The sequence below is a fragment of the Pan troglodytes genome, chromosome 6, assembly GCF_028858775.2.
Source record: "Pan troglodytes isolate AG18354 chromosome 6, NHGRI_mPanTro3-v2.0_pri, whole genome shotgun sequence".
NCBI lineage: Eukaryota > Metazoa > Chordata > Mammalia > Primates > Hominidae > Pan > Pan troglodytes.
The window spans coordinates 44,507,776-44,520,179 of NC_072404.2; the positions used below are offsets into that span (position 1 = coordinate 44,507,776).

The window sequence follows — 12,404 nt, forward strand, 5'->3', positions numbered from 1 at the left end:
GACGTGAGCCACCATGCCCGGCTGGCCCTGTAATTTCTTAAAGGGATCAGGAGCCCTGCTCTGAAGTTAGGCAGTCACCTCTGTGACCTCAACAACATCTCTACATTTTGCTTTCTTCATCTGTAAACCTAGGTGTATCAGATCTTCTTCCTGGCGACGCTGTGACAATTAAATGAACTGCTGCTCATGGGAATGGCTGGGTGACTTTGGTAGCTGGCATGCTGTCAGTACTCACTAGCACCCTGTCCTTTCCCCAAAAAGAAAGAAGCAGAAAGCTGTATTTGTTCCCATTTATGGGACTAAGAGATCAAGAACAATAAGGATTTTTTTTACGCACTTTTACACTCATTAGAGGATGACCATATATCCCAAGGAAGATGAAGCCAATAACTGTAAGACACAATTACAAGTTTGACTTTTCTCCCTCTATGATATGCTGTTCCATGAGGGCAATGGAGGCACCAGAGAAGGCAAGAGGACATCATTAGTCCGTCCTTCAGCATCAGGTGGTCCCACTGCTCCTGAGGCACCCTCAGTTTTCAGGGTCACTGGTTTCCTCCCTCCTAGCAAACCCTAGCCACAAGCGCTCAGACTCGAAGGTGTTGAGCTCTCTTTTCTTCCTTACAAGGGTGCCAGAATTCTTAACGGCATTTGTTTATCCCAGTAAAAGTGAGTCCTTCACAATGAGAAGAGCTAACATTTATTCAATCAACAAATGCTGAGTGTCCGCCATGGCCAGATACTCTGACAGTCGTCACAGCACACAGAACATGTGATTAGTAAACATAATGGTGCAGGACATCAGCCTGCTAATGTTATGCCCAGATGTCATCAAATGAGTGACAATTTGCACAATCTTTCATTAAATGCCTATTTAGAGGATAACCATAGTTGATGACACAGAAAAAAGCCAAACCCAGAATGCAAGAATGGTAGCCAGCAGAGCACGTGGAAACAACGTCCAAGTTGCAGGTAGCAGCTTGCAGGATAACCACAGTTGGCGACGCTTTCAGGCAGCTGTGAGAATTCTCAGTTGTCCATTTTATGGTTAAACGGTTTTACTAAGGTCTAAAAAATTCATTTCTAACTCCTAGACTTATGTTTCTATTACTATATAAAGAATGAGCCAAACAAATAAATAACAAAATATTCACTATGGACCCCAAAATTTCAAGGCATGAAGAGAGCCCCAAATTCTCTGTGAACTGCAAAGAGAAACCATTAGTACAGGAATAGATGAAGAAATTGTTTTTGAGTATAATATAAACATAAACAAATCTCTTAACAGCACGAGTGTCAACAAATGCTTTTGTTGTTGCAAAAACAGTCTCAAAAAGAGTGGTGACAAGGAGACTGACAAGGAGAAATGAGCTATTTTTTCATCTCCAAAATGGCACTTCCTGGTCCACGGTTCTTAGCACTGCAGATGTTGCAGAACTGTGCAGCAGAGTTCTAAAAATGCAATTTAAAAACACAGATTTAAAAAATGATCTTCTTTTTCTACTCTCATATTCAGAAACACTAAGGTAGCATTAGTCAGGGGGTGGAGAGGAAGTAATAGGATGTCACTCCTTTCTCTGGAGTTTATTTCTGGTTAACATAGGATTTAGTCTAGATCAGCTGTTACTCTGTGACTCAAAGGACACCCAACAGCAGAATGCGTCTAATGTGACCTGGAGGAATATGACACTAAAAAAATGATAGCATCATGGAACACAAATCAGGCTGAGAAACACATAAGATACACAATGGCTCTCTACTGTTGTTGCTCATCTCTACAGCACGACAGCTGTCAACTGGGCCTGAATGAATTCCTTCAAATGGGTATGCTTTTATGTTTACTATAGTACATAGAACATTTCTAAATATTTTTACATTTGAAAACTAGATTAATTTTTGTTATGTGATATAAATCCACATTGTAATTTTTTTTTAACCCATACAGCCATAAGGATGAAGGGTTACAGTTTAAAGCACATTCCTCTAAGTGTGTTAATTTCCCTCTAGTTGATAGATGCCAAGCTGCCAACTCACCATGCTGGGCATGGGCAGACACTCCTTGTGGAACATGTGCCGGCAATGGAAGACCACCACGCTGAAGGGCTTAGCTGCATCTGGCGAGGAGGGCAGAGAAAGGAGGAGAACTTAATGCAACAAGCAAGATCATTTTAAACCAATCCCGACTGAAAGTCGAGTTACGGTTTAATTTTCAGCAATAAGATGCCTTTAGAGAATGGCTTATTTACAAAAGCATTCCTGAGGGGTGGTATGATCAGACACAAAACAGGTATTATAATCATGTTGCTATGCGATTCACAGGTTACTTGCTTAGCCTCTGTGTCACTTACCCAGACTACATTGAGGACAACTGTAGGAAAACCAGCATGTGTATGTGCCAGTGTGCCCCTAACCCCTATAATCATTATACACCACAGCTGAAGTTGAGTCTGTGGCTTCATAAAAATGCTTTGCCAGTCCACCTGCTACCTTTGCCAAGACCACACACTGACTCAGAGGCGGACCTGGGTTACAAGCCCAGGCTGTGGTGACCTTGCATTTTACTGCACTTGTGCTTGGGCAGATCCCCTCATCTGTTCCTGCTCTGTGTGGCCAGCTTATTTTTGGTAAGATTTAGTGTCATCAGCAGAGTAAATTTGGAGTTAAATCTAACTGTAGAGTGGGAATGTATGTGGTTCCTTTTTGCTGCAACACTGTCTGAAATGCTATGGAAGCTCACTTCTTCACCTGAGCCCATGCAGTTTTCAACAGAAGCACTTAAACATCCAAATCTAATTCCTCTAGAAAAGAACCTAAGTAGAACAACTTCTCATGCACTGCCCCATGAAATAATCCTTTAATCCTAAGTAAACATGAGGTCAACTAGGTCTTTTAGTACTTTGCTATGCTGAACTTATATTTGAAAAGCATTTGTTAGCATCCTAATGATGCTTTGTTAGTTTCCGCTTTTGAATTATGCAAATTTCTTCTGTCATAATGAACCTTAAGAAGGTGCTTTTCATTACAGATGAAGACATATATATATCTGCCAAGAACTAGAAATAAACAAATGCTTATGTCTTTTAAAGACTCACAGTTCCAATTAGATGGCAGGTATTATGTATGTTTCCACTGAAATGTGAGATGACTTGGGCATGTAGAACCATATATCAGAGAAAAATACTAAAGAAAAGGGAATGCTACCTATAAATTTTTTTTTCCCAGACATGTATATGGTTCTTCTACCTTGAAATTTAAATGCTGATGGTTAGTTTTCATTTTGTTTTTACCCTAGACTAGCAGTTCTAAAAGAAGGGCCCCTGAACAAGTGGCATCAACATTACCTGGGAACTTGTTAGAAATATACATTCTCAGTTCCTGCCCTGGAAGTTTGGAACCAGAGACTCTAGGGAGTCTGACTGGGCCAGCGATCTGGGTTCCAACAAGCCTGCCAGGTGACGAGGACTCGCCCTAGAGCTTGAGAACCTCAGCTCTAAGCAATGGCAGCACCAGCATTCCACTGAGCAGGATGCAAGCCACAACACTTCTCTCCAGTGGGTTATTCTGAAAGTTATATAGTTTTATAAACGGTAGTTGGCTAATTCCAAAATTTCGATTCCACTCATCATTAAAATACATGTTTGGGATTTTTTTGGGGAAAACCTTCTTACCTGATGGAAGAATAGGGGAAAGGCACGACTCACAGATGTTCTCCTCTGTAAGAAAACACACATACTTTGGATTATGCCCTGTTTATACCTGCTTGGCCATTTCTGAAAGCAGGGCACGTGGTTCCATATGATTATTTCAATTTTACCCACCATCAACAAGAACACCTTTCATTTGAGTTCGGTGCATTTTCTTCAGTAAGGACAAAGAGTCAGCTACGAGAATCTTCTTGCAGCCTTCACGAAGCAGAATCTAATGCATACATTTTAAAAGAAAAGCCATCTTAAGTAGACTCAAATCTGAGGGATGAAGGGACACTGTACTGGGGATTCCAAAAGCTGGCATGCTTGAAATACTCAAAAGGGGCACTCACTGATTCTCTTGCCCTCAGTACCCTCTTCCTGCCAAACCACTGCCAGGCTGACCTGGCCAGCCAGGATCCACTCATTACTCTGTGCATCATTTCATCATTTCTTCCAACCATACACTGGCTCCTGTAGCATTTGTATAATCAAACATAAATTCCAAAGTCTGGCAAAGAAGGCCCTATATTAACTAACCCTATTGTTACTTTAGAGGGCTTCCTTATACAGATTCTCTTGGGCAGACTTTGGCTCCTACATCATGTGTTCATTCCATTCTTCAGATCTTTACCCAGAATGAAAACCTGCTATTCCAAAATCATCAATTTATTTCATAAATTCATCTATTTACTGCACAAATAAGTACTGGGTCCCTATCACGTACAGGGTACTGGGTATAGATAATAAACTAAACAGATACAATCTCGGTCTTAAATCCCCTCGAGGCTGCAACCTATCTTTTTCTTTCCAAATCCAATCCAAACCATTCAGCATAGTGCTATGAATGTGGTGTGTGTGTGTGTGTGTGTGGTATTAACTGACTATAATAACCTTCAAATTTGGTGACTCCTGGGAGGGGGTGACAATTGAAAAATGACCATGAATACAAATATTCTGTCATAAGAGTCCTTTTCTTTATTCTTCATCCCAGCATTATAGCTTTTGTTTCTTTACACATTTTTCTTATTCCCCTGCAGGCTTTTTACTATTTCCTCCCTTCCTGCCTGGAGAATGACAAGAGACATCACAATGCTTTGGCAGCCTCAGAAGTCAGAAGCACACAGTGGAGGATGATGCCCATTTCTGGCTGGTACCAATGTTGTATTTCAGAACTGGAGGCACGATGGGGTCCAAGATCCTCCCCTGCTTTTAGGTGGGGACACAGCAGGGACAGGCGACACTTTACCTTTCATGTCCATTCTGTGGGGCACAGTGTGAGCTCCCACTCTTTGCTGGGTTTTCTTAGGTATTAGTAGGAAACTGAGAGGCTCCAGGAGGTGCGCATAAGCCAGATGTCATTTCATTTATTATTATTATTATTTTTTAACCAGAACTTGTTGCTGCTTTTTCAGAGGGAGAAACTCAAGGCCTGAAGGACAGAGATGCTCTGGGGCTATGCCTGTGGCTTCTCCCTTTGGGCCCTATGTGTCTTATCATACGTAGTTATGTGCAGTTACACATGTCACATCATAGAAGTTCACATTAACAGACAGCGCTGTCTCACCACAGCCCAGCTCTGAGGCTGAGAAGCATGTGTCTTTCACGGGCAAGTGCCTCTGTTTAGAGGGGGCACTTTGGCTTTCTTCATACTGAAGTCACTCTCGACTTGACAAGCTAGATGGGCATTTTGCTTTCATAAGTTTTAAATTCATGCCACTGGGGAAGAAAAGTAAGGGAGCAGCCAACTGCAGCCCTCTATCCTCAGTGGTCCACGTGTTCCTCTGAAAATCCCAAAGAGCACTGGCTTTGGGTGAATCCAGCCAAAAGCCTTTTTCCCCTAATTATACAAAGACAAATTAATATTCAGGAAAACAGAACTAATGTCTAGATTAAAATTCTATGCCTGCCATTTCTACTATTGATGAACAGGAAATTACATGATTTTAGTATTCCTACATTAATTGAGAAACTGCCTATGAAGTTTTATTCTTTAAAATTCTACCAGGAATCAATTTTTTTGGATTTTTTAAAAAATACATTAAAATTTTAACAGACTGCATTAAAACATACAGGTAGAAGAGAAAAATAACAAATACAGTAAGAAAGATAGCTAAGAAATATTGATGTCAGGAAACTTTAAATAAATTTAAAAGCAAACATATAAAGCTGCTTAGCCTCCAAGACAAAAATAAAAAACTTAAGAGTAATGGTTTCAACCACAACATCTCAGATAAAACAATTAAAAAAAATGGCTCTGACTCTCGTGGGTGCTCCAGGCCCATGGCATGAATTATATAAGAGAAAGGCAGGGCCAGCAGTCTAGACAGAGGCCACTGTGTCTACAAGCTAAAAAAGACAACAGCAAAATATGCAAACCAGGAAGGAACCATATCCTCAGCAGGATTACATTTTTCTAAACAGGTACAATCTGTCCGCCTGCAGAAAGCATTTTCTAGGAAAATTCATTATTCAGAGGCAAACAGCCAGGAGAGGGGAAAGTACACAAATACAGCTTACTGCTATTTCCTACTTCATTTGGTCAAAATTCAAGGCTCCCAATCAGAAAAACAGGAAAACGTTTTAAGTTTCATTTATATGATCCCAGGCAGGTATTTCAAAATATGAGACTATCCTCTATAGAATGTAATCATTTATTCTATAACATCTGTAATAATTTGTAGGCAATTAAAGGTGATAAGTGAAGGAAGACAGTACAAGATTATAATGTACTACAATCTACAGGTATTGCTTTCAACATCAGACGTATGACAAGGCATTATGTTGACTATGGATTCCTAGTAGCAACTCCATCAGTGACTCATGAAAAATGTGCTGTTGTTGACATTCATTTCACCCTCAAAAATTCGTATTTGGAATTTCCCATGAGTGTCTTTTTTATAAAGACACTGATGGCCAAAAGTCAGATGCCACAGCAGTTGGCGTAAGCAGGTCATCCTCACCTCTTTTTGACCTTCACACTCATGATTTTGGATGACTGCTATGTTTCAAGGTCATCTTACCCAACCTATCTTCGCAACCACAGACTATCATCACCTTCCCCATCTCCCTTCTAACTTGCAAATGTGATGTTCTTTACATACTTAGGGCACATGCACACTCTTCTGTTACTCAGGTTTCGATGACCAGAATGGCACTGATCACTGCTGCTCTTGATCTGAGCACTATCTTTCATTACTTTGTGCTATTTTTCTTTTTAAAATATGAAATATTAAAAAAAAACTGAAAACAAAAAAAGACCCAGTCCCTACCACCTAGATTTAACAAATCTGTTAATATTTTCCCACGTGCTTCAGATCTCATTCCAGAAAATAAAGTATTACAGACACAGCTGACACCTTCTTGCCCTCTATCATTCCTGCTCCTTCTTTTCAAACACAACTCCAATTTCATTTAGTGTGTGTCCAGCTGAAATATACAGCTGGCTGGGGCTCATGTAACATAGATCTGGTCAACAAGATAAACATCAAGCCTGGGAAAGCAGCCCTTTCAAATCAAAAAGCAAAGCCTCATTAGGAAAAAACCCCTTGCTTCCTGCATGTGCCATATGAAGTGTGGATGTAAAGCCTAGTGATACGGCATCTACTTTGTCACCAAGAGGCAACAACCCTGAGGTACACTCTCCTGTTAATGCATGCTGAGGTTATGTCCAGTTTAGGGCTACTAAGGAAATCCAAAGGACATTCTTGTACAGATCTTTTTATGGAACTGATTTTCATCTCTTGAGTAAATACCTAGGAGTGAAATTCCTGGGTCATGGAGTAGGTGTATGTTTAATTTTTCAAGTAAATGACAAACAGTTTTCCAAAGTGGTTATATACCATTTTATACTCCCACATATTAAGTTGGATATCTAATAAAAATATCTTCCCTCTTGAATAATAATCTTACTCTTAATTTTTATGTTAACAGTTAGGACCAGCTTATTAATTTCCATGAAAAATTCTTTGGAAATTTTGATTAAAATTTTATTGAACATACAGATGATTATTTTAGGGAGAACTAATAACATTTATGATATGGATGTACTTTTAACAATTAAATAAATGGTCAAGTTCAATTTGCTATTGATTTATGTATTATTTTTGCATTTGTGTTTTTAAAAAAAAGATAGGGCTATAATTTTCTCATACTGCCCTCACGTAATGCTGGTATTAGGGTTAAACTAGCATTCCATAAGGAACTGAGGAACTTTTCCACTCAATTATCTGGAAAAGTAAATGTAAAACAGAAGCTGCTTTTTATTTAGTTTTATTATTTTTAATTAATTTTTTTTTACAAGGTCTTGCTCTGCCACCCAGGCTGGAGTACAGTAGCATGATCAGAACTCACTGCAGCCTTGACCTCCTGCACTTAAGTGATCCTCCTGCCTCAGCCTCCCATGTAGCTGGGACCACAGGCATGAGCCATCACGCCCAGCTAATTTATGTATTTTTAGTACAGACAGGTTTTCACCATGTTTCTCAGGCTTATCTCAAACTGCTGAGCTCAAGCCATCCGTTCACCTCAGCCTCCCAAAGTGACGAGATTACAGGCATGAACCACCGTATCCAGCCAGCTATTTTTTAAAAGGATAAAACTTGTCTCTAAAACTGTCTATGGAATAAGTGCCTTTATTGTAGCTATACATTTTGACTACTAATGTAATTTAGTTAATGATTATAGGTCTATTCTATTTGCTTGAGTAAACTTTTACAACTTATTATTTTCCTAGAAAATTGTACAGTTCTTCTGAGTTTTCGAAGATATTGATATAAACTCGTATTCTTTGTTTATTTCAGGTGTTGAAAACTTAGTCTGCAAAGACTTTGTTTTTTACGGTTATGCTGGTTGTTTCCCCGTGGCTTTTTCTCAAACTTTATGGAATTTGCAAATACGTTTTGTGATGTTTCCTGAATGTTTATAGACTACAGAAGCTTATAAGCAGGCAGTTTTGAAGATGATGTCCTCCCTCACACCAAAAGTAGTTTTTGTTTTCCAAAGTATGTCTAACTGGCCTTTCAAAGATCAATCATTTTTAACCCACTAAAAACTTTCTCACCTGTTTCCTCCTGTTTTACCCTGGCTTCTTATTCTCTGTGTTGGACAGCCTCTGATATCACTTTCAGAACTTAAAACTAGTTTGAAACATCTTCTCTATGAAATATCTCTACTTGGTAAGTTAAACAGCACCATTATTAACCTTTGCTTTGTAACCTATGTCTCTTATTAGAGTATCACTGACAATCGGATGGTTGTGGTAGCTCACACTTATAATCCCAGCACTTTGAGAGGCTGTGATAGGAGGATCTCTTGAGCCCAGGAGTTCAAGCCCAGCCTGGGCAACATAGTGAGACCCTGTCTCAACAAAGAATTAAAATAAAAAAAATTAGCCAGGCATAGTGGCGCATGCCTGTAGTTCCAACTACTCCAGAGGCTGAAGTGAAAGGATCGCTTGAGCCCGGGAGGTCAAGGCTACAGTGAGCTGTGACTGCACCACTGCCATGCTCCAGCCTGGGCAACAAAGTAAGGCCCTGTCTCAAAACAAAACAAAAAGAATTTCACTGAGGATAAACCAGTCTTTTCTTTCCTCAACTTCATAATGGTATTAATTTTCATCTCAAGAAATACTTGTAGGCATAGCTTAGAAAGTACAATATTATCTTTCAGAGATTTATTTTCCTTACAGGACTTTCCTATATTTTTCCAAGATTATTCAAATCTAGGGGTCAATTTCTTCTTACATCCTACTCCAGGATTCTTGTTTTCTTGATATTACTTTGTTTCCTTCCATAGTTCTAAGTTTTTCTAAATTACATATTTTATCAACGTGACCTTTACTCTTCCCTTTTCGTCATTTTGAAGTCAACCAGCTATGGCTTCTATAAACAATCTGTTACATATTATATTTTGTGCTACTGTAAATTTAAATAAGAATGAATTTACAATACGACCGTTGAAAATCAACATGAGAACTTAGATTTGCCTTATCTTCCCCTTCTCCTTATTTCTCTGCAGTTCATCATCATTGATAATAATCCCAACCAAAAGCAAAACACCAGACCCATAGAGATTTTATAAAGCAATAAAAGAACTGTATATTAGCAAAGTTATTATGGTTCATTAGAAACAGCAGCCATGGGAAAAATGCCATCCAAAGTTGCCAAGTTTCTGAAATTTTTATTTTAAAAGATTCTTCGAACACTAAACATTTTGCTGACATTGCCTTGTTCATACTGCAATGCTTATCATTAGAACTGCAAATGACAGACAGCTACCTGGTTTTAAAAGCCCCCAATATGACACAGGGTAGACTGAGAAACTTTTCCCCTCATTTCTAATCCTTCCTTTAGGTCACAATGCTATGGGACTTGAATTCTTCTTGAAAAAGCTTTGCTTTCGGCTGGGATTCTTATAAAAATGATGAACTGCAGAGAAACACGAAGGGAAAGAGATCCTAAGGTCTTATGTTGGAGTTCAGAAACAATCTTATAAACACAATTGTATTTAAATTTCTAATAGCACAAAGTATGGATGTACCAAATTAATTTTAAAAGCTACAGCTGGTTGTCACAGGCCACCTATATCACCTAAAAGCTGTGATAAGGCAAAACTGAAATAATTTCAAAAGGAAAACAACAAATCTCATTTGGTCTTAAAAGTTTATTTCATGAACATATAAATTCAAAAACTCTCTCTTAGAAGAAAATTAGGAACTTATATACTGAGAGTCAAAAAGAAACCCATGTAGGCCCAAAAAAAGGTTAGTAAGAAAGAAGCCATTATTTCCTCTTATCCCATTTGGATTGCAAAATAGAGATATGGGAAATAAAGGACTATGGGGACTGCAGCAAATGCAAATTTGGGAAAATAACTTTGGAAGGCATGGAGATGTCTGAAATCAGTTTACCAGTTTGGATGAGGTATGTGTGTGTACATGTGTGTGTCTCTGTGTGTGTACATGTGTATATGTGTATGTGTGTGTGTCTGTGTGTATGGTGTGCGTAGTTTAACAAAATGGAAGTGTTAAGGCATTTTACTTCTCCCAGAAACATCAATTTAGATCATGAGCTGCATGAACAAAGGGCTGTGTCTCGCTCATCCCCAGGTCTATGAGACCAAATGGAGGCCCTGTTAGCACAGAACATACTGTCTGACACAGGAGGTACTCATATATTTGAATAAATGTGTTTATAAGTCATCAAGTATATGGCACTTTGAAAACAACTATTCCATGAGACATTAAGGCCTCTGACAGCCCCTCTGTTAAGAAGACACCCATCAGTGTTGCTGACTTCATCTGAGAAGGGCTGTCCTGCTACCTAGCCCCAGCCAGGGTTCAATCCAAGGGGCAGTTGGGAGGAACAGGGCAGGGGAGGGAAGGGAGTCAAGGGATGGACAATTTGTCATTTTTTTTCTTTAAATAAATGTCATTTTTGAGGCAAAAGAAAAAACCGTGAAAAATAAACCCCAATTATACCTAAAAATCTAAGCTGCTTTATTAGATCCCAAAATAAATATTAAGGCTTACATTAAAATATTAAGTTAACATTAAATATGCAGCTGTATTCAATATGTAAAGAGATATTTATAAAACGCCTCTGTTAAGAACTTTAGAAACAAAAGATATTTTAGAGATCATCTAATCTCAAGGTTCTCAAATTTCAATACATAGACTAGTGCCAGACTAGGTGTGTAAGAAATATCAAGGTGGTTTAAGGACATGCTCCCTAGTCCTTCCCAAGAGAGTCTCATTCAGCAGATCTGGGCTGGGTGCCTGAAACTATGTAACGTATACAAGAATCCAGATGATACTGGTGTGCAGCCAGACTTCACAAACACTGGCTTAATCTAACTGGGAAACCAAGCTCCAGAAAGCTGAAGTGCCTTACCAAAGTCTCAATAGGCTTGTTAATGGCAAAGCCAGAACAGGAGCCCACGTCTGCAAATACCATGTCCACCGCTCTTTAAAAGACAACAGTTGCCTATTTGTCTTCCATGCCAATTCTGTATGTGACTCTGGTATAAACTGCCAGTACAATGAATGCATCTCCAGAGACCAAATGGGCCCAGCAGTGAGAGATACACAGGATATGATGTGGAAGACCACACAACAGCACTATGTAGATAGTCCCTTTTTATCCAGAGATAACATAAATGAAGTACCTCAAGGCACTTCACAGACACTGCTAGAATAGAAAGGAGGATGAGAATCATAATTGTAAAACTGAAAGCATGAGCACCAAAAAGTTTTGGCACATATTTGTCTTATAAATGGATTAAAAACAGAAGCATTCACAAATAGTTAAACCTAATTATAGGGAGTGGCAAATCTCATCTACAAAGCTTCTATCTCAAGAAAAAGAACAGTACAGGGTGGATTTTCCCTCCCTCATCAGGTGAGTTGACCTTATTTTCAATATGCAGAGATTCCACATTCGCACCACTTTTGAAAGTTGGTGGAAAAGGAAGTTGGGCAACGCCTCCCTAAAAGCAACTAAAAGCAGAAGAGTTACTCATTTCAAGTTTTTCCCACAACATTCTCTAATCCGCTTTTCCAATTAACAACTGGCTAATGAATGATCTCCCAAAGCAGTGCCCAAGTTTTAAATGCTGTATACTCTATTGTCAATCTCCCTTTAGAGATTCCCAATGCATACCAGCAAGGAAAGGTGCTGAGAAGCCCTGTGAGAACATTTCCCCAACATCTGACCATAG

The 12,404-nt window shown here is 39.0% G+C and overlaps 1 protein-coding gene across 3 annotated transcripts in view; it reads right to left on the bottom strand.

The window, feature by feature from the left end:
- Positions 1-681: 681 nt before the first annotated feature.
- Positions 682-12,404, bottom strand: part of VPS41 (VPS41 subunit of HOPS complex) — a 181,663-nt gene continuing 169,940 nt past the window's right edge. For all 3 annotated transcript variants that reach the window (XM_519057.8, XM_009452921.5, XM_063815336.1), the window contains 4 exons: positions 3,819-3,918; positions 3,669-3,713; positions 2,035-2,114; positions 682-1,452 (listed from right to left, as the gene is read on the bottom strand). In XM_519057.8, coding sequence (XP_519057.3) covers positions 1,372-1,452; positions 2,035-2,114; positions 3,669-3,713; positions 3,819-3,918 — 306 coding nt within the window. In that variant the 3' untranslated portion in view covers positions 682-1,371. The remainder of the gene's footprint in view (positions 1,453-2,034; positions 2,115-3,668; positions 3,714-3,818; positions 3,919-12,404) is intronic.